This window comes from Geospiza fortis, unplaced genomic scaffold (genome assembly GCF_000277835.1).
Source record: "Geospiza fortis unplaced genomic scaffold, GeoFor_1.0 scaffold237, whole genome shotgun sequence".
Classification (NCBI taxonomy): Eukaryota; Metazoa; Chordata; class Aves; order Passeriformes; family Thraupidae; genus Geospiza; species Geospiza fortis.
The window spans coordinates 3628988-3650181 of NW_005054319.1; the positions used below are offsets into that span (position 1 = coordinate 3628988).

Below are 21194 nucleotides of genomic sequence, written 5' to 3' on the forward strand. Positions count from 1 at the left end.
TTACACCTAATTGATTTAAAACAGAGGTATTTTGAAAGCAATATATTTGAAAGAAGACTAAAAAAAGAGACTTAGCAGTCATTTACATGAAGAGTTCAAATATCTAAGAACAATTTCACAAAGTTCTGAACTCTCACCACAGAGGGCAGAGCTGATGTCCATGGGGACTGCAGGTTAAAGTGCTCCCTACAGGATGTGCAATCACACAGAAATAAAAAGCCTGCTGAAATGCACTGTTAATTATCTATGTTGAACTTCAGCTCATTTCAAAAGCACAGTGCAAATACCCATCTGATCCAAGACGAGAGAATGAGCAAACTGAAGCACACCTGGGCAATCTGCAGCATCTCAGGGTTGAGCCTGTTCAAGTGGAAGATGAATTCTGCAAAGCCAATGAGGGCTAACTGGATGGTGAACATCTTCCTGAAGGTCCAGTAATCCGTGGCGTTGGGGAAGGTGTGCAGGGCCCACTCCTTGAGCATGCTGCGAGGCACCATGTTACTCTGCACCTCCTTCAGGATGTCTCTGAGAACCTGCACAGCAAAAGGGTTACTTGGAAAAGGCATTTTTAATGCTCTAAAGCAACTACCAATCTGCTCTTAATCGCTGTATCTCGTTTTAGGAAAAGCAAAAAAAAAAAAATCTACCAAAATATTTAATTACTATAGCATATACTAGGCCTAATTAGTTAGAAAAAGAAGGATCTGTTCTGTTACACCAGAAAGCATGATAGTCATGTTGACTCCAATTAAAGGGCTGTTAAAGTTTCAAATGTAAGAATTCTGAAAATAGAAAGAAGTGTTACATAGCACTCCCATTTTTATTTTGTAACAAAGAAAGTCTGAGACAATTGTTTAAACTACATTTGTAATACGTATTTACTGTGTATTTTCTAATAGCTGTATTTGGAATGGGACTGGCATTTTATCTATGAATTTGCACTAACCCTAACTAAAAAAAAAAACAAACCATAAAACCACCTTATACATCACAACTGTTTGTTTGGTGGAGGTTACAGAGAGAGAGCTTTGTTCTTTCTGATTACTTCATTTATTAGGTGAAATTGCCCAACTGCTTCTGTTTGGCTAAGATGAATGGATCCACCGGCAATTTTAAGAGAAATATTAGAAGAACATGGGAAGCCTGCCTCACATACCATACTGTAGCTGCTTATGTAAATTAGAAATGCTGCTCCCCATGCTGTCAATTAATTATTTTTAAAGCACTATACAAGAGAGAAAAAAAAAAATCAATCAGCACCCTGCCTGTTTTCAGTTGCATTTACCCAAAACAACTTCCAGCAATACAAATACAGCTTTTTTTAATAAAATCATTCCAAGATCACCTAAAACTCTGAAGAGATATAGAGTTCTCATTATGCAAAATCAAAATACATGCAAAAAATCCAACCACCACCATGCACTGTGTATCTGTCTGACATCTAATGACATTTACCAACCACACACATCCCTGCTAAGCTGAACTGCCATTAAAAGACAGGCTCTGCTGAATATTTCTCTTTTCTATAGAAAACCTTTTAGCAAAGTCCTAGCTTTATATAAACAATAACTTAAATCTGCTACCTCTTTCTTAAACTCCAAAATATTCTGTTATTTAGTACATAATTAACTTCCCAAGTTCTGAAGAAGTGCTGGGGGAAATCTGCCAAGGAACAGCAGGGTGCTGGGGAAAGCCTTGGATGAAATTGGGCAGGACAGGGCAGGGTGCAGGGGAAAGCCCTGGATGAAATTGCTGGGGCAGAGCAGGGTGCTGGGGACAGCCCTGGATGGAATTGCCCTGGGAAGGGCAGGGTTCAGGGCTCAGGGCACAGCCCTGTGTTAACCTGTGCTGCAGTACCTGGTGACTGGCCTGCGTGCCCCGAGCCTGCACCGTGGCCAGCCGGTCGTAGTAGCGGGAGATGGGGTTGTCGTGCTCGATGCCCTTCTTGGCGCAGCGCTGTTTGTAGATCTCCACCAGGGACAGCGAGGAGGGGTTGTCCTCCACCAGCCGCATCTGCGGGGACACCGCCACCACCCGCGGCACTGCGCAGGGACAGGACACAGAGAGCAAAGCAAACCTGAGTTCCTCAGAGCCCAAATGCTGACACACCAGCCCTCAAAACACAACCCCGATAATCAACTGGAGCCTACCAACAGAACACTTTAATGCTATGCTCATAACTAATTTACAAGCTCAGGTAAAAAAATTACAGTAGGATTTTTTTAATCTCGTCAGAAATATCAACAGTATTTTTGAAAAAAATTGAGCACTCATCATTCTTCATATTTTTCTTTACCTTCAGGAAAGAGGGTAATACTTTGTTTACATGAAATTCAGCAGCAAAAAGAAAAAGTGTTTCTTCTGTGTTATGTGGAAGACGTAAAAGAAATTCAATATTCCTATATCACAACTCGGGGAGAAAAGATTTTCTTCTATCCCTCTTCAGTTGTCTCTAAATGTTGTATTTCCAATTATATTTCCCATACTTCAATGTTGTTGAAGTATGTGCGCCTATTTCCACACCAACAGGCCCAATGGGCATCTCTGCCTTAAATATTCACAAGTGCACTTGATATCATAAGAGAGGCAGATAAGCATTTCTAAAAACACCCCAGACCCCATGCAATCAGCTGCACTCCTCCAGAGGGGTGCTACAGCTCCAGACAAGACTAACTACCCTTGCGAATATTCAAAAACCTCCAGCCATCATAACCTTTGAGCGAAACTTACATTTAAAAACAACACAGACCTCTCTCTTTTCAGTACCTGTGAAGAACAAATGTCTCTTGGTGGTCTCCTTCCTCTTCTCCAGGCAGGGGTTGAGGAGGCGGAGCAGCTGCAGGACGCGCTCCTCGCGGCGCGACTCGGTCAGGCAGGCATCGTTCATCACCAGGTAGGGGTAGATCTTCCCGTTGTGCCCGCGGATGTACAGCCTGCGAGCAGCTGTGTTGTGCTTCTGCACGATCTCCACCCTGGGCATGAACCTGCCAGGAGCATTTGAAGAGAGCTCTGTAACTCTTTTGAACAACAGCATCTCTAGTGGTGACATTAAAGCACAGATCTCAACTCACAGCAAGGTACAAGAAAATTAAATATGCTCTGAACAGTGCAGGTGTTTAGTGATCAAATGTAAAATTATTGAAGGAGGATAAATTAAAAAGGTCTTACATCAAAGTTTGACTATATGTGTGGTACACATATATAAAATATTTATCTACTATAAAATATCTATCTACTTTTGCAGGATGGATGGATGGATGGATGGATGGAGTGGGCTTTAATTTTCTTCTCTGTTTCCAGAATTACAGCTACCAAAGGGAATTTTTAGGTTACCTTGCTATCTTGATGTAGTAATGTGTTGGCTTTGGCATGAGGAATTCTCCAGGTATCTCTACTTCCGCAGTTTGAGCTGAGAAGTTACTTAGAAAGCGGCACTTCTCCTCTATGAGGAAGAACTTTGGAAGCTGTTTAGTTTTGGCCTCCAGAATTTTGATCCATTTCTTTAGTTTGGAGATAAGGTTGTGGAGTTTCATTGATCCCGGCACACTGAAGTCAAAATCTAAAAAAAAAAACCCAAACAAAAACAAATCACCCAATTCAATAGTGCAAACCAAACACACACCCCCCCTCTAAGCTGAACTGCCTTTAAAAGACAGGCTCTGTTGAATATTTCTATTTTCTATAGAAAACATTTTGCAAAGTCCTAGCATTATACAGAACAATAACTTAAACCTGTCAGAATCTGCTACCTCTTTTTTGTATACAACTCCAAAATATTCTGCTATTTAGCATATAACAAACTTCCTAAGATTTTCCTGTTTTACAGTCACACAAGCATTGTAAAGCATACAGTGAAAAATTTAAATACTATTACTGTATTGAATTCTCTATATACTGCAACCAGACATACTGCATAGAAAGAAAGCAGCAAAACCCCAAATTATTACATCAGACTACTCAGTGAAAGAGGAAAAGCAGGCTTACTTTATAGCACTATAATTTTCTACCTGTATCATTACAAGTCATTTATTTATTTAATTATTCATTTATTATTTTTTACTCCTAAAACGAATGAAAGAGCCCCAGTTGAGGATACAACATAGAATCCATGAGGAACTGCAGGACAAATAAGAAAATTGTTATTATTACTATTCTCTTCTCAGCTGCAAGAAAATTCTTATTCTTTCCTGTCTTAGACAACAACTGAAAGACACTACAGGAAGAACAGTCAGAGCAGCCCAAGAAAAATGACATTATGCAAACAGCCTGCTCTTTCCACTGCAATGTCAACAGTATCACAGAGTGAGAATATCTCCTTTAATCCACATGCAGATGAAGAAGGAACTTTCTCAAGGTCAATATATCGACTTCAGTACATTATGCAAATAATTCTGTAACAGAAATCACTGCAATACTGAGCATTTTCTGGGCCACACCAACACCATCTTCCCAACACTGCTCTCACTACAGTTTCAGACAAAGCAAATAATAAATAAATAAATGTCTTTGAATTTCCCAAAAGAGGGAGAATGAATAAACCACATACATGAAATGATGGTTCAGCACTTCAGTGCCACAACAATGAAAAATTAAACACACTTGGATAAGAAGACAAACTACTCTCTGTAAAACTCATTAGTTATGGCATCCCAAACTATGCAAGTTAACCAACAGACTTGAATTTTTAACTCATCTCCACTCCCTAGAAGATGCCATTTTAAGCTCAACATGTCTCAAGTGAAAAAGCAACTGAAAAAAAACAGAGATTGATAATTCAGTATTTCTGACATTTGCAGCTAGAGCAGAAGGGAATCTTCAGTATTATTCAACACAATAGAAAATTAAGTCTTAAAAATTAGTTTAAATTTTCTTGCAGAACCTCCATTTCAACATGTTATATACACTCAATATTTTCCTAAGTTGACAAAAATACCAAAAACCAAATACCAAAAACCAAATAAAACATGAGCACTGCTCAGAAAATTTGACCACATAAATATGCTACAAACATCTGCCTGCAAGTGTGCCAAGAGTGAATTAAGTATGTGCACACAGCAATTGCTGCATTATAAAAGCTTTTTCAACAACAATTAAATCACTCAAAACTCTGATTGTCCAAAAGACTTACTCCTAAAAACAACTTAAAATATTCATTTAGCCAGCAGAGTTCCTGTCATTCTACACACACTCTCCTATTTTTTTTTCTTTAATCCAGGATTCTAATGCCAAAGAAAACAATGCACCTTAGAATCACTTTCATTTTGCTGTTCTGTTACTCAATAAATATCAGAGAACATATAACCAAACATACTTCACTGGGTATCTACAATAAACTGATATGCTAAAATCTTTCCGTGAAAGACCTAAGTTTACCAGCCTAAAAGAGAACAAAAAAACCAGCTCATACAAAATCCTTTCCACTTCTGTAAGAAAAAAGTTTATAATGAAAAATACAGTTTCATATTTATGGATGTAATATTCCCTTTTCTTTTTCTGCCTGCTGTGGGCAGTGCATCTACTGCAATATCACTGTAAAACACTCTTATTAAAATCCCAAGCCTACCCTCTAGTGAGCAGTGGGAGTAAATCATTTCATCAAAGTGACAAAATTATTGCATCATTTGTCTCCCCAATCTCTGAAGTGCAGGAAAGTACCCTCAAACTGCAACTAGTTTTTGTACTAATGTGAATCAGCCAAGAGGTAAAAACACACATCAATATATTTTCCTTACAAAAAAAAGTCACTCTGTTCACCACAAGAGCAGCTCTAGTTTGCTGAATGCCTGTTTTAGGATTTTTGTTGTTCTTTTGTTTCCCAGTGGCAGATGGGAAACACAGAGTTCAATTAGTCTTTCTGCTCGTGTCACAGAGAGCCCATCTGAGAAGAAAAATCACTTCAGCTGGAAGAAAGGGAAATACAAGACCAAACATTATTTGAGTACGAAGTCCCTCTGCTTTGCAGACATCTTAATCTATATAAACAGTGGTTTTGTTTAAAAAAAAAATCCATTTCTTCAGTACTTAATACTGGAAAACACCTTTCTCAAGCTAACACACACTGGTCTGAAGTAGCTCACTACTTTCACCACCTATTCCTAAAAAGGATGGGAAGTTTTCCCCTGATCCTTAACGGGGATTTTCACAGAAGACCATGGCACAGACTGCAGTGGAAGCAGTTTGCTCTCTCTTCTCAAGGCTGCTGAAGTTTCTTACCACCCTCAATGGAAGGAGAAATGAGGAACAATCTTCTCCCCAGTGAGACAGACCTAAAAAAATTCTGATGCCTCTTAATACATTTCGATTGAAGGCTGTACCATCACTCCTCAGGAAGAAACACCAAAAAACATACTCGAGGTAGCAAAATTAGAGTATCAAACCCTCTGTCCCCCCCCATTGCCTTTGACCTACACAACATTAATATGGCATTAAGAAAACAAAGAATACCTCCAAACTAAGACTCCAGAACTATATTAAAAAACCCTTCTGCTACACTGGAAGAAAATAGTTCTGATCAAAGGCAACTGGCTATTAATGCTTTTAGAGCAAGAAACAGTTCATTTGAAGATTTTTAAGATTATTCTGACTGTAGGAAAAGCCTGATTCTATTAAAGGTTCACATCTGAAGGATCTCCAGCTAAAAAGCCAAGGCACTAATCATGTGAAGTGTCCCTGAGGACTCAGTTGTGAGCTTAGCTGCAGAGAGCAGGACAATTCTTTATGCCCATGACACTGAAGAAGATCCAAGCATTCTCCAAAATTGAAGTGCTGTCTTGCTTTTGAAGATAATATTCAAACATTTATATACTCTACTTCCCAAAAGTTCTTTCCAATCTCACAAGAACTTTTGGAAAAAGCCAATAAAGATGAAAAATCTCAGTGAGAGGAAAGCAGAAATGTGGAGCAGAACTTCTCGTTTATCACTCAGCTCCAGAAAACCAAGACTGCATGTGCAGGATACCAAGGTCAAATATCATCCAACTCTTTATCTGGAATTCTGGGATAACATCCTGTTACCTAAAAATTACAATGGAAGCAAAAAAAGAGCTACCAAAGTACACTATGTTCACTCTTGAGCAGAAGGGAAAATAAATCCTTAAAAAGGCTGAAAATGCACAGAGCTCTTCCCCCTGCCCCCTCCTAACAGTTCAGAGCCACACTTGGGTTTCAAGAGCTTCCTCCTGACTACAGAGCCACCAGCACAGTGAAGGATTCATTGTGCTAGGGGACAAAGTCTCAAGGAAATTACCATGCCCTTCAAGGGGGTATTTTGGAGCTCTCCATTCATATTCAGCTTGAGAGATGGTTGCAGAAAGAAGCTGATCCAAACTCTAAACTATCATCTGCCCACAAAAGGACAATTGAGGCAGCTTTTCTGCTGCTCTCACTGCTGAGAGAGCTCTCAAAAGGAGCATTTTTCAGCATTTTCTTTTCTTTGATGTCAAAAGGTTTAGCAGAAAAGGAAAGAACAAAGAACAGATGGTTAAAGAACTATGCATTTGAAGTTCTAGAAAAAAAATTCAAAGTAGAATTTGTTTTTATAATATAACATTAGGATAGATAAAGATGACCTATCACAGCTCCAACAGTCCAGACTGCTACAGACAAGGAATTCAGAATATATGAAATGGTGTGAGAGTCTCCAGTGGCTCCAAACAGGAATCAAAATACAACTCTGATGTTGATGGAAATGATTATGCAACCAAACCATGCTGAAAGTGTCTATAAACCATAGCTGTCAACATTAATCTGGGAATAATTGACAAAAAGTTTACTCCGAGACAGCTCCTTAACTTGGACACTTTTGAATTGAAAGGCAACCACTGTAATTATCTGTCCATTATCCAAATGCAACTGGAACTGAGAACAGGAAAAACAAACATGGACATTGTGGTGTGACACAAGGACATATAAGGCACATTCTACAATTGGTTTCTTGCAATGTTAAAAAACTCTTGCAATTTTCGGTACAGTAATTAGAATCCTATTCAGTTATTTACATATATTTTACTGTTACTGTAAAATCAATAAAAACTTATTTTCATTTTCTGCATAACTAATTAGATTACAGCAATTATTAAGTATGATGATTGGTTTAATTTCTTTTGTTTTCCCACATTTAATTTGTAAATTTAAACACTGAATGTAATAGATTAAAATAAAATCTAATCCAGCACTAAGCAAAATAATTACATGTATCCTGCAGACATTCATATTTCATCGTACACGAAAAATAAAACATGAAATCTTCAAAAAAAGAAAGTAATTACTGTTACTTAACTGAAGTTTACTAAGAAACACTTTGCATTTGATGACTTTACATGATTTTTATGACCAGCCCTATCTCATACTTTGGTTTATATGTTGTTCCATATAATTTCTTAATTAAGAGAGAACATCTGAAAACCTTAACAGCCATTTATATATCACAAAGATATGCAAAAAATAAAAACAGCATAAAAAATACTGGAAATCCTCTCCACTTCTTAACTAAAAATTGCAACTGAATCATAATTAAATTTTCTTAAATGTTTCTCTAGAAATGTTTTGAAATATTACTTCAGATATTGCAGACTGTAGTCTGGCATTCTATTTACTTTTCCTTTACACCTTGGAAACCCCAGAGCTGTCTGATGCTCACAGGAAAGGAAGTAGGAGCTACTGTGACAGACCAAAAATAACTCAAATCCAACCAAGCACATCAACAACACTTACAGCAATAAATAAGTGGCTATACAACTGTTGCAATGTAAAGACTATAAACCATTATTAAAAATAAAAATCAAGTCCAAACTTGTATTTAATGTAGAGCATTTCAGCTGAAGGGGATGTACAACAACCATCCCCAGATCCCTGATCCAGGGCTGCTCTCCTCTCTCCATTGGCACCTGTACCTGCCATTATTCTTCTGTTCTAGGTACACAATCCAGCACTTGGACTGGTGAAATTTCACCCCATTAATCATTATCCAATGACTTTTTTTCCCCCTGTACGCTCCCATTAAAGACACACAAAGTATTTCTACTTCCATTTCCCTCCCTAGTACACTTCATCCAGTAAAAATTTAATCATATGGTTCAGGACTTTCATTATCTGCTGTCATGCAACTGCTGTGCCTCAGAAAGGACATCGTGCAAAGCATGGCATGCACGAGAAATGTGGGTCACTTCTACAACTCACTCACTTTCACAGGATCCCCACCAGTTCCCTTCCTTTCACAATATTATCAGCAAAATGCTTGAAAAAACACCCCAAATCTGCTTGTCAAACACTCTCATCTATGTTTAAAGAAAAGCCAAGGAATTTATGCAAAACTCAAAATTCTGGCAACCCAAAGCACTGATGCCAATCAGTGTCACTTTGTCATGTATGAGCTGCGTGGCCTTAACACATTTCACCAAACAAATCAAGCTTGTCAACAAGCTTTTCTTAGAATTTCAAATCAAGATCAGATACTCAAATATGTAGCCACTGGTTAAGAGAAAATGAATGAAGCAAAAAAGCTACTTCCCTTAAGTATCTTTTTTTATTAGATCTGATTAAAGTTATTGATTCAATTTACCAATGATGTAAATTTGGGTAATAGAATTTTTATAATCTAGCTACCCAAAACAGTAAAGTAATCTTACTCATCAGAAGTAGGCTGTTTTGAAAGACTTCACATAAAATCATCAGTTTGGAGTTCTGGGGTGAAAATTTCATTAAATTCTGGCATCACAGAGAGACAGATCATTATTGTCCCTCGCATACAGCCAGCAGTTCTGTTCAAATTGCAAAAACATTACACTGAAGTAATCTAATTTATCTTTAAACACATATGTAATCAAACCACAGTTTTCAATAATAAAAATACAACAATATATTTATTCTCTAGGTTGATGTCTGTTTTCCACTTGAATTACATTTATTGATGTACAAAAGACAGGAACAAAACTATTTCAGCTTTGCTGAATGACAGAAAAGTGCCGTTTTCTAAATTTTCTCTCTGGAAAGACATTGGAATAAAAAAGCAGAATGCCCTCACAGCTGAACCGTAGGAGGAAATTTTCTTGAGATTAAAAGCAACATTTAAAAAATTTTCAAACACTTGCCTGTTGTAAATTGGCCTTTTAACTTCTGGAACACGGGGTCTTGAGCTGTTGCCTGTGCTCTCCTAGCTAGTGACTCTGAGGCTGCACTAGAAAACATGGTGGACACATTAGAGACATTCTCAAGACCTACTCCAAAGGTGCTGACTAACTTCTTGACAAAATTCAGTGTATGAGGAGTGATTTTGGCATCTGAAACAGCTCCACTTTTCTCAAAGGCAACGGAGTAGCACTTTGCCAAGCCCTGCTGCAGTTGTCTGAGCACCTAAGAATGAAAAACGGAAAAAAACAAAATAGTCAGGAAGATCAGGCCTTCTGATTTGACACCAAATATTCATTCCCACTGCATTTTATATAGTAGAATTATGCTCTCAGAAACATCTGCTTAAAACTCTACTCTTAAACTGCATCAGAGGGTCAATCAGAATGACAGCACTGAATTTCATTAGCATTGCAAACAAACAAACTGAGCAGGGGAAATGCTGCCTCACAAAGGACAACTTGCTCTTTCAACAACAGGTAACTTTTAGATTTCATATTTTGAGACATATGAAAAAAAAAGGTGATGTGAGGAAACCTTCAAATAAACACTGTGCTAGGCAGACAGAACAGTAGTCCAACACTTTGAGAGGCAAGGAACAGCAGAGTGGCAGGTCCATCTGCTCTCTGTTGCAATGCAAATTTCAGGTAATAATCACCACCTGTCACAGACCACCAGATCAAGAAGGAAACTGGTATCTCTGAAACTTAACGTGAGAATATACATTTTCAGTTAGTATGAGCAACAGCTTAAATCCTAGAGGCATTCATCACATTAACAGTTCTGCAAAACCCCTGTACAGCTTCCAAAAATAACCAAGATCCTGAAACTCCAATCAGAACAGTCAGTTCTACAAACATCAGTTTCCTAATCAAAACAAACAGTTATGCTTTGATGTTTAAAATTAATTCTGGCTAAATATTTTGCAGTTAACTTTCCCTTAGATGATCCATACATTCATTGAAGGTGCCTTGAAGCCAAATACCTCCTCATGCCAGTTCTCTCTGAACCAGACCATCTGATCCACAATGCCTTCCAGAGAGGACAGAAGGGTTGGATGCAATTCCCTCTGCATGTGCATGATTCTGCTGCATCTCCACATTGGAGCAGTGGCTCTGATGGGCCCAGGGTCTGAGGCAGAGTGAGACTGATTTCCAACTGAACTTGGCTGCTGTTGCCCTGAATCTGGAAAGTGAACATGAAAAAGGAAATAAGAATGACCTTTCATGAACTTGATATGTGTCTCTTTGAAATAAAATAAATTTTCCAAGAATTGGCTTGAGATTTACATTAAATATTAATTTTGTATTCCTTACTGAGTTTCAGAAAGGATTTTTTTAGAAAGAAAATTGGGGGTTTTTAGAGAAAACTCTGCACCAAATGCTATTTATGTGGTACAGACTTCCCAACATTAAAGCAAAATAAACACTCTTCAACTTATACACTTGAAGTAACAGACATTGTTTCATATAGGATCAAACTATTTGAATTATGGGCAGTTTTTTCCCCTCCCCTTTTGGGGAGGCCTTTCACACATAACTAAAGAATAAATGTGCTGATGCCAACAAGAGAACTGTCAGAAGCTGTTTTAGCACAAACCATGTCTAGAATGTCAACTCCATCAGACAGTGATTATGCAGTTTTGCTTTATCAGATGATCCCCACTAACTCCCCCCCACCCAGCAGTGTTTTTGGGCAGAACCTACAGGAAAATATGTTACTATTGCTGGAAAAGAATAAATGATGAGGGTATGTGGGCATCTCCTTCTGCAAAAGAGTACCCAAACAAAAATAAAACATTATTCAATTAGCGCCCTTTCAAATTTTATACAGAAGTTTAGGGAACTAATTCCCAAATGGAAAGGGCAATTAAATAAACAATGTACTTTGTAATAAAGAACACAGAACTGAAATGAGAGTTCTTCAAGCAGCTCTCCCAGGATTCCCAGGAAATTATGTGGGACAAAAGAACAACTAAATTCTGTGGAATCATTTGACATAACTATTCCAGATGTCATTTGTTCTTGGGAAAACGGTTGTTTGCAAGTTGCTGAATGCTTTCCCCATCTCCCAAACATTTCTCAAAGCCAACATTGCTTTTATGAGCATTGAGATGCTCATTTTACTTGAAAATTCACCATAAGAAGTTATTATGGAGATACAATTTTTAAGTGTGGCTCCTAAATGTTGCATGGTTCATGCTTCCAATGAAAATTAGTCTAGAGAATCTTAAAAACCTGTGACATTCTCCTGTATTTATAAACCAAGAATTTTCTACTTCTCCACAAATTTATGAAGAAAAACATCCAGTAAAGAACATAGGATTCTCAAAAATTAAGGTAATATGAGAATGAAAGAGATGGAACTCCTCTTTTCCAATATTTTATACAAGAAAATTCAAGCCATCTGCAGGTTTAACTCCACAGAAACAAATCAATGCAAGCAGAGCATATCAAGAGTTTTCTTTCTTAGCTTTGCTAAGTTGGTATGTTTTCTGGAGAATCTGTTTTCTCTGTAATATCCAGTGAAACTTGACCTAACAATTAAGTTCCAAAGAGCCCAAACAATTCCATGAGGATCAAACTCACCGCTCTTGTAGCGCTCTCGCTGTTCTATCTTCAAGGTCAAATAGAGAGTCCTGATCGGGAAATAAACAGCCTGGGGATAGACTCTTCCCACCTATTTGGAGATACACATTTCTCAGTTAAGGAATACTGACTACAGATCACATCAACACAGACAGATTATCTTGTAAATGAGTCCAATTCAGGAATAATCAGCTCTTTGTGTTAAATAACAGCTTATGGAAATTAAAGATTCTTTCAGTAACAGGAACCCGAAGAGGATGAATTGGTAGCTCCCTGCATACACTGTTAAGACGTTACCTAATTAGGGTTTCCAGATCATATTGCCTAATAAACCTGAAAGCAGCATAATGTCAGAGCTCCAGCTGGGCCAGCTCAAAGATCTTACTCATGTGCATAATGGAAGAAAAACAGATATAATGACAGCAGTTAGTCTTTAAATTAGGCCACAATTCCCAGCAAGCCCTACCATACTTGATAAGAAAGCCCATTAGAGAGTAACTTTACTCCACCTAATTGTGGCACTTAATGCAAGGGGATACCAACTACACCCAAAAATAAAACCAGGATTTTATGGCTTCCATTAAAAAAAACAACCCTAAAGAGATGTTGACATTCAGCATCCCATTTAAATCTGTAAATCTCAGTATCTATTAAAGGAAAGAAACCATGTGTCTACTACCTGCAGTAAAGCACATCTTAAGACATTATTTGAGGCTTCTTCAGCCACAATTTTACTAAATCATAGATCCTTTCTCCATCCAAATGGATATGGTAAGTGGTGGAAATGTAGCAAAGGGATTGAAGCACTCAGTAATGCTATTTATTACACAGGTTAGATCACTAACCTGACACACACATGCTTCATGCTGTAACTCAAAAGTTATTTGAAGAGAATTGTGGAGTTTTAAAACAGTAACATAGAAAATATGGTATTTTTTGATTTCATACTTTTCCTATGTACCTGAAGTTTAAAGGTAAGACAAACAGGAGTATCTGTGATATTTACAAGTCTAAGCTCCAACTAGTGTATGACTTTTGAGCAAACACTCCTACAAATTTTATACAGATCTCAACAGACAATGTGTCTACAAAGTGATGAAATGAGTATTTTCTGCCAGAAGACAGTAGAGCACATTGGTCTTGCCAGACAATATCAAGCCATACCCATCAAAGTTTGCCTTACCTACTTTGGCATCTTAAGCTGCTTGGCTGCATGGTCTCTTCAAAGTTACATTTAATTTTATGAAGAGAGAGGGAAGGGAACATGAACAGATATATGCACACACAGACATATCCAGAGCTGTGTACAGCCATGCCAACACAAATGGACATTCTCTAGCTACAAAAACTCACATTCTTAGAGGTCTGAAAGAGCAAAGATGGAATAGGATGAAAGGAGCTCAATCTCACAGGACCACAGAATACCCTGAACTGGAAGGGACCTGCATGCTCAGTAATTCCATATCTCAAAAACCAAGTGGGGAGGGAAAGAAGGGAGTTCTGTGAGGAATTCAGCACAACAGTTGTCCTGTGCCAGGTTCCAGGAAACAGTGGAGCACTGGAGGCCTGGAATTCAGGTATTGTGAGAGCTTCCCATGGCCACCTGTGCATTAATGGGACTTCACAACTGTTTTCTATCAACCTGAATGAACAAGCACCAAAACACTTCCAGACAGTTTGCCCTTTAGCTACTAAAGCTAACCACTCTTTCCTCCTACGTTACAAGCATTTTTAACTATGTATTTTATGTGTTCTATATCATTCACAAAAATACATTAAATAGAATTCCACGGGGAGAACTATAATGCCTTATGCAAATAAGGATACAATTTCACTGGATTTAATCTCAGTAAGTAAAACTCATTTTGAAATTTAAAATATCTTGCTTAAAGGCAGAAATTACCTTTTTTAACACATCAACAGTTGCAAACAATACCATTTTTAAAGCTTGGCATTTTTGCAATTTGCTTGAAAAAATATTCGTGTGTCACCTCACAAATGAAGATTACAGACAAAAAGGAATTAGAGATTATCTTCAGTACCTGACTGATGAGGTTGAGGAGGAGTTTGCCCTCTGAGCCAACCAGGCACGTCAGCAGCTGTGGGATCCAGGCCAGCCACTGGATGGGTGGGACACCAATACAATACTTGTCCACTGCATCTGCCAAGGTGTTCTTATCATCATCAAAACTCAGCAGCCAAAGAACCTAGGAGAGAATTTCAAGAGGCTCTCTCAGTGCTTAAATTTAAGCCACATCAATCATTATGATGCACAAAAGCAGAGATATTTTATTAATATGACTGTGGAGTCCTTGAAAGTGCTAAAGCTGCCTCAGAGACAAGAACTTACATTCATTGTGCCTGGCCAATGCTATTTTTCACTCAGAAATAATATTTAAAGGATGTAAAAACTAAATGTAAGTGTACTCCTTACTATGAAATAAGACAGAAAAGAGCAAATGAACACGACTGCATTCGAGAAATTCTTTGGGATTTTGGCTGAGGGTGTAGATAAAAATTTAGGCAATTTTATAGAGCCTAAAATATACAGCTCTGATAAATGAACCTTGATACAAGAACTTGATTATTTCTTTGGGTGTTCTTAATTATTTTAACTGCCCACCCCCAGTTTAAATTAAATGTAAATATATTAAGCATTGACTAAAAATCATTAACTATTATGCAACCAGACAAGGAGAATAATAAACTTCAGAGTGCTGTTGAGGCCACCTTTAATCTCAAATATTTCCTGTGTTTGTTTCATGATCAGAACAGTTTGTCTTCCCTGGTCTGGTAAAATTTTTTAATTTTCTTCATGAGAGAGATTAAATATCCCCAAACTGAGAAACATACGACACAAACAGCTTTTCTTGACCAAAATTTTGCTGAATTTCAGAATAAAACTGTATGGAAAATGCTTATCTGGAATAAAATGTAATGCTTAGGTAAATATCAATATTATTTGTCCATAGTAATGATAAACAGACCACAAACTATGTTACTTTTTAAAGCACCAAAGGACGCCTTTTTGCAAGTATTGCACCACACTAAGTAGTAGAAATGCTGGATGTGATTTGTCCTTTTCCTCCTACAGAAAGGTTCCACATCTAAAGGAAAACCCAGACATCCCACTGACATAAAAAATCCCAAAATTAATTATGAGCAACCACACACAGCCCCTCTATCTAAATGAAAGCTTTCCCTCAGTAACTCTTTCTCTAATTGCAAAAACTTGAGCACTGCACATCATCCCAGCCCTTCCCAAGGGGGTGAAGCTCTGGGTGTTTTTTTAACCCCCCCAGACCTCACCTTTGCTAAGTATTTCCTGGATTTGCTCTCGTTCTGGTGGCGGCAGGCGTGCAGGTAGCAGGTGATGGCAGACACCCCCAGGTGGAGCTGCCTCTCCTTCACAAAGATGTTCTCCAGGTAATCCCCCCACATGGCCCACGCCTTCACCAGCACGTCGTGCATTTGCACAGCTGCAGAAAAAGCTTTGTTTGCTTCCTCAGACCTGCGTGGTGACAAGTAGGAATATGAGCTTTATATGATTTGGTAGCTGTTTCCTGGTGTAAGTCAGATTTCTGATAGGGCAAGCAATTAGTTTCTTAATATTCAGTGATGCTTTTGTTAAGTTCTCTAATAAGGTCCCTTACAACTGTTTTGTCATTGCTTTCCTTGCAGTTCAGCACCAACAAAAGTAAATGCTTCATAATGAAAACAGTTTCATTAGAGTTAAAAATCTCACATACTCCCTTAAAAAAGAAAAAAAAAAAACTCCCAGGGCACTGCAGTGGAAACCCAAGCAGTGAAACTGGGAGAAAGAAGAGCAGATAATAAGGGGAATGAAGCAAAATCATTTAAACATGCTGCTCCACTGGGCAAAAAATGGAGTAAAGCAACATTGGGAAGATGATATTTAATTTATCTTTCAGAGGAATGCATCTTACTTAACTCCTTTTCCAGAGAAGCCATGAAAAATTTTACACTCAACATTTTCTGGAAACAGTCAGTTCCTCATCCCCACAGCTCTAAAAGTTAGTTTTTTTTTTTCAACAGGAAAAGTGAAGGAATTTGAAGGTTAATCACACAGTTCTGGGTAACCAAAAGATTACTTGTTTGTTACTTCTGAGGTTTTCTCCATGTTTCTTCAAGTGTCACAAGTCCAAAATCTGGCATGATTCATCCCAGTATATATACAGCCCTTGAATCTATGTTATTTCTTAGGCATAAAAATAAAGGATGAGAAAACTCACATAAGCATCACCAAAATAAAGAAACTTAAAGTTTTTCAAGACTCTTTATGAACAGAAAGAGCTTCACTTCTCCCTTGCAGAATAAGCATTGAAATAACCAAGATCAAAGTAACATGATGCTTGTTCGACTCATTTTTTTAAATTATCTTTAATATATTTTTAACATAACAATATTAGCTTGGGGGATTATAATACTAATTTTAAATGACCAGTTACTGAGGCATAACTCTAAAAAGGAAAACAGCTTTGTCTGTCATGTGTTAGTTTTTGTGCTACATTAATGTCCTTGCTTTCAGAAGCTCCCTGCACCCTGGATGAAGGTTTGAAGTGAACCAGCCCAGCAGCAGCCTGATGGATGACTTTGTATCACTACTGCTCCTTTACAAAAAAGGGACTTCTCTGACCCTTTTCCTTTCTCCCACTCTACAATCCATCACTCTTGACACCTGAGGTGATTTTTTTCAAATGGTTTCTATCACCTTGCCCAGCCAATGGGCAGCACAGGAGGATGCAGGAGCAGAGGTGACCTTTAACTTCAGTTTCTTTGACACACAGGTAATCAATCAGCAGTCCCATTTTCAGGTTCAACACTGCCACTGGTCCTAACTGAAACCTTCCTAAAGTCCTGACCTCAACTGTAGTGTTTTCTGGTAAGATTTAGAAATTGTAAGTACATCAGAACCACATTTTTAAACAGAAACCTTTATCCATTTTATCCTGAAGGAACAAACAGAGACAATTCTCTGCAAGAATTTTTAAAAATTTAACAATATGGGGGAGGCACACTTTCTTCTCTTTACATCTCAACTACAATTAAGCCAGTGACCATATAAAAGCCCACTGTACTTTCCATCCAAGTAATTGCATTCTGCCTATTTAAAATTCTCTCTTGTATCCACAGAAGAAGATATCCATCATTTCCTGACTCGAATTGCTATGTGAGGTTGCAGTGTACAGCTTGAGACCTGATGGATTTCATTCTGTAAGTGGCCACAATGCAGTGGTAAAGGAATTATTCCACCCATATGTAACACACAGCAAAACTGTCATTAAATCCCATGCCCACTAAGAGCTCTTGAAATCTGAAAGGGTCTTTTTGGTATTACCAAACAAAATTTGATTGATGAGCTATTTATTTCTTGAATTAAAGAGATCTTCCTCAGAATAGTAAAATGCCTGTCAGTGCAAAGCAAAACAATTACTACTTCTGTCCTACAAGACTTCAATATAGGACCAATCATTACATCTCCAAACTGCAAAGGAACCCTCACAGATACTTTTACTTACTTACACAGCAGTGAGAAGTTTTGGCTGGTATAAAGATATGGAATGGCTTTTCTGCTCAAATACTGTGTTGAATACTTCAGCTGCATTTTTTTTCAGACGGGTGCTAGTGCCTCTTGCAGCCAGCATACTCACTTGTTAATCTGTGCCAAGAACATTCCCTTTAAAGCATAAAACTCTGCAGTCATCTCCTTGGTGAAGTACTTCAGATTGGTTGATTCAATAACTTCAAGACCCTGTTAAATAAGCCTTAGTGAGAAAAGTCTTTTAAAAGGGAAGGCTTTGTTAAATGAAAGTGCTATAAAACAACAGCCAAAATATTCTCTTGAAATTTAAATAGCATGACTTTCAAGTATTTCATTTTCATTTTAAAAAATACAGACTGACAATTTTAAGTTTCCACTGGCCTATGCAAACTAGAGACAACATTTAGCAGGTTATCTTTCCACCTTGTTTATGTTACATATTATATTTATGTTATATTACAAGGTTCATTTGCTGGTCACCCACGTGCCAGTGGGTTTTGCCTAAAATCACGCTTTTTCCTTTTCAACACATACAATTTTACTTCAGTTTGACAATATCCATCACTCATGAGTCAGACACTCAGTGTTGTTTTTTCCCACTACAAATAATGCCATTTTCAAAGTCTTTCCATTTATCTCTCTTGCGAGATTTAAATAAACGTACTCCCACTTTACTTCTGGGTCAGCTAATTTTTAATATATTCACAGTATCCAGTATTCACAGAGGGCATTAACTGCTTTGGACTGCCAGCATGACTCAAAACAACTCTCCCTGCAGGGCATAACATGGCCAAGGCAAATCAGCCCCTGCTCTGGATACAGGCAGCTTGTTTAGATCAGTGCATCTGATGGCTCGTGGGGTTACAGGACGCAACAACACCTTCAGGAACACAGCTGCCCTACCTGCATGCATTCATTTTTGCCCATGACTCCAGCCAGCTGCAGGTAGCACTTGACCTGCTGGCGGATCTTCTGGAAGCAGTCCACGATGGGCACGGTGGGGATGGTGTGGATGCGGCTCAGGATGTCCAGGGCCACGTTGACCAGCCCCTGCTTGCGCGCTATCTTCCCGTACTGGATGATGGCCGAGGCCGAGGCGTGCACGCCCAGCATGGCGTTGTTGGAGCTGGGGTCGTGCTGGGAGCTGTTCTCATAGGCAGTCACAATGGCTGGGAAGGCAAGGGGAAATGTTTGCCATTGGAAATGGTGTTACACAGAGAGCAGTACCTTACACAGCAACACACATGACTTAAGATAATCAAACATTTCAATGAAAATTGCACAAAAACTAGAATTCACCAAAATCAAGCCACCAAAAACTTAGGTGTTTGTGGCATTCACACTCTCTGAAAAATCCCTTTGCCCAGGATTTTTCTCCTGGGAAGCTGAGAAGCCTCAGAAATAGAAAAACAATTATTATCTGAGATGTTGTTTGCTTCTCCTGTGTTGTGCTCATGTGTGGAATGCGTTTGGAGATTGTTTACCCACAGGTGATTGTTTCATTGGTTTCTGGTGTGAGTTGTTTTCACTCATTGGCCAATCAGGCCCAAGCTGTGTCAGGACTCTGGAGAGAGCCACGAGTTTTCTTTATCATCTTTTTACCATTCTGTAAGTACCTTTCTGTATTCTTTAGTATAGTATAGTATTCTTTAATATAATATAGTATCATAAAATAATAAATTAGCCTTTTGAGAACGTGGAGAAAGATTCATCATTCCTCCCTGCCACAGGGATCCCTGCAAATACAACATGTGTTGTCTGGAAAATTCTATGACGAATGCATGCTGGACCAGGCAGACTTACCCTGGTAATGATGCTGTCTCCACATAAAAATGCTGCTCCAGTGGGATAAATCATCTGACACAATAGGTAACCTGTTCCTCCAAGTCTTGACAACAGTCTTCATATCATGTAAGCTGTTGTTCCTCCCCAGATTAGTTGGTTGCAGTCCCGCGTTTATTTGGGCTGCTTCCTGAAGTTCAATTATTTGCTGTGCTGCCTAGAAAACATAAACAATATAAATAAGGAACAAACAGAAGATGGCAGCAGTCTCGAACCCACTAAAGGCAGCAGACAGTTTGTTAAAACTTCAACCACCTGAAGAAAAGGCCCACAAACTTTAATGGAATTTAATTACCTGTAGTACAATAAAGCCAGTGTAGTATTCTCTAAGCTACCACTTGGTAGATAACAGTTGTATTCACTGTTAATCAACCAAATGAGATAACTATTTGAGAAAAAAAAGTCAGTCCAAATTTATAGAGTGAAATCTCTTCAAAGAAAATAAATTAAAGTAATATTTTCCTACAATCATCTCAGTATCAGCTCTCACAACAGCTTAACCTTCATCCTACACCCATTCATCACATAAATTTAATTTTCTCATGGGTATTTAATCACATACTATCTGATATTTTTAAAAAAGTAATTACTGCAGCACAAATTCGAGGCTGCATTTGTACCTCTGTCAGTCACTGACTAATTTATCATTTCTTCATGAGGGATATATACATATTAGATTGTTTTAAAAGCTTGTTTTAATTGATATCTGAAAGCACTTAAATACTTTATTTAGCAATATTAATCTTTTCCTGCTGCAGATGCTGCCATTCTTGAGTAGGAGAGGGGGGGCAATTTGAAATATGGGTGAAATCTTAGCAGGAAGGAATTACATTCATTGAGAAGCCATCTAATGGTATTGTGTGAGCTCACAAATTGTACTTATTTACTTGATAACAACTTCTGAACATGGAGAAAACTTCCATATTCATTCACTTTATCTGATGCATCAATTTATATTATAAAAATTCAAAGGTATGAGCTGCTGTGTGAGCTCTACCCACAGGAGCAATCATTTTATAGAGGCCCCTTCATATCTGGTGTAGATTGGTTATGAATCACACACACAGAATGCAACC

The 21194-nt window shown here is 38.1% G+C and overlaps 1 protein-coding gene across 2 annotated transcripts in view; it reads right to left on the minus strand.

The window, feature by feature from the left end:
* TRRAP (transformation/transcription domain associated protein) overlaps window positions 1-21194 on the minus strand; it is a 74560-nt gene that overhangs the window by 2933 nt on the left and 50433 nt on the right. For both annotated transcript variants that reach the window (XM_031056485.1, XM_031056483.1), the window contains exons 57-68: window positions 20080-20275; window positions 19180-19445; window positions 18386-18486; window positions 16023-16224; window positions 14756-14920; window positions 12714-12804; window positions 11111-11310; window positions 10089-10350; window positions 3334-3559; window positions 2767-2984; window positions 1858-2042; window positions 330-533 (exon numbers count right to left, since the gene is read on the minus strand). In XM_031056485.1, the coding sequence (XP_030912345.1) occupies window positions 330-533; window positions 1858-2042; window positions 2767-2984; window positions 3334-3559; window positions 10089-10350; window positions 11111-11310; window positions 12714-12804; window positions 14756-14920; window positions 16023-16224; window positions 18386-18486; window positions 19180-19445; window positions 20080-20275 (2316 nt within the window). The remainder of the gene's footprint in view (window positions 1-329; window positions 534-1857; window positions 2043-2766; window positions 2985-3333; window positions 3560-10088; window positions 10351-11110; window positions 11311-12713; window positions 12805-14755; window positions 14921-16022; window positions 16225-18385; window positions 18487-19179; window positions 19446-20079; window positions 20276-21194) is intronic.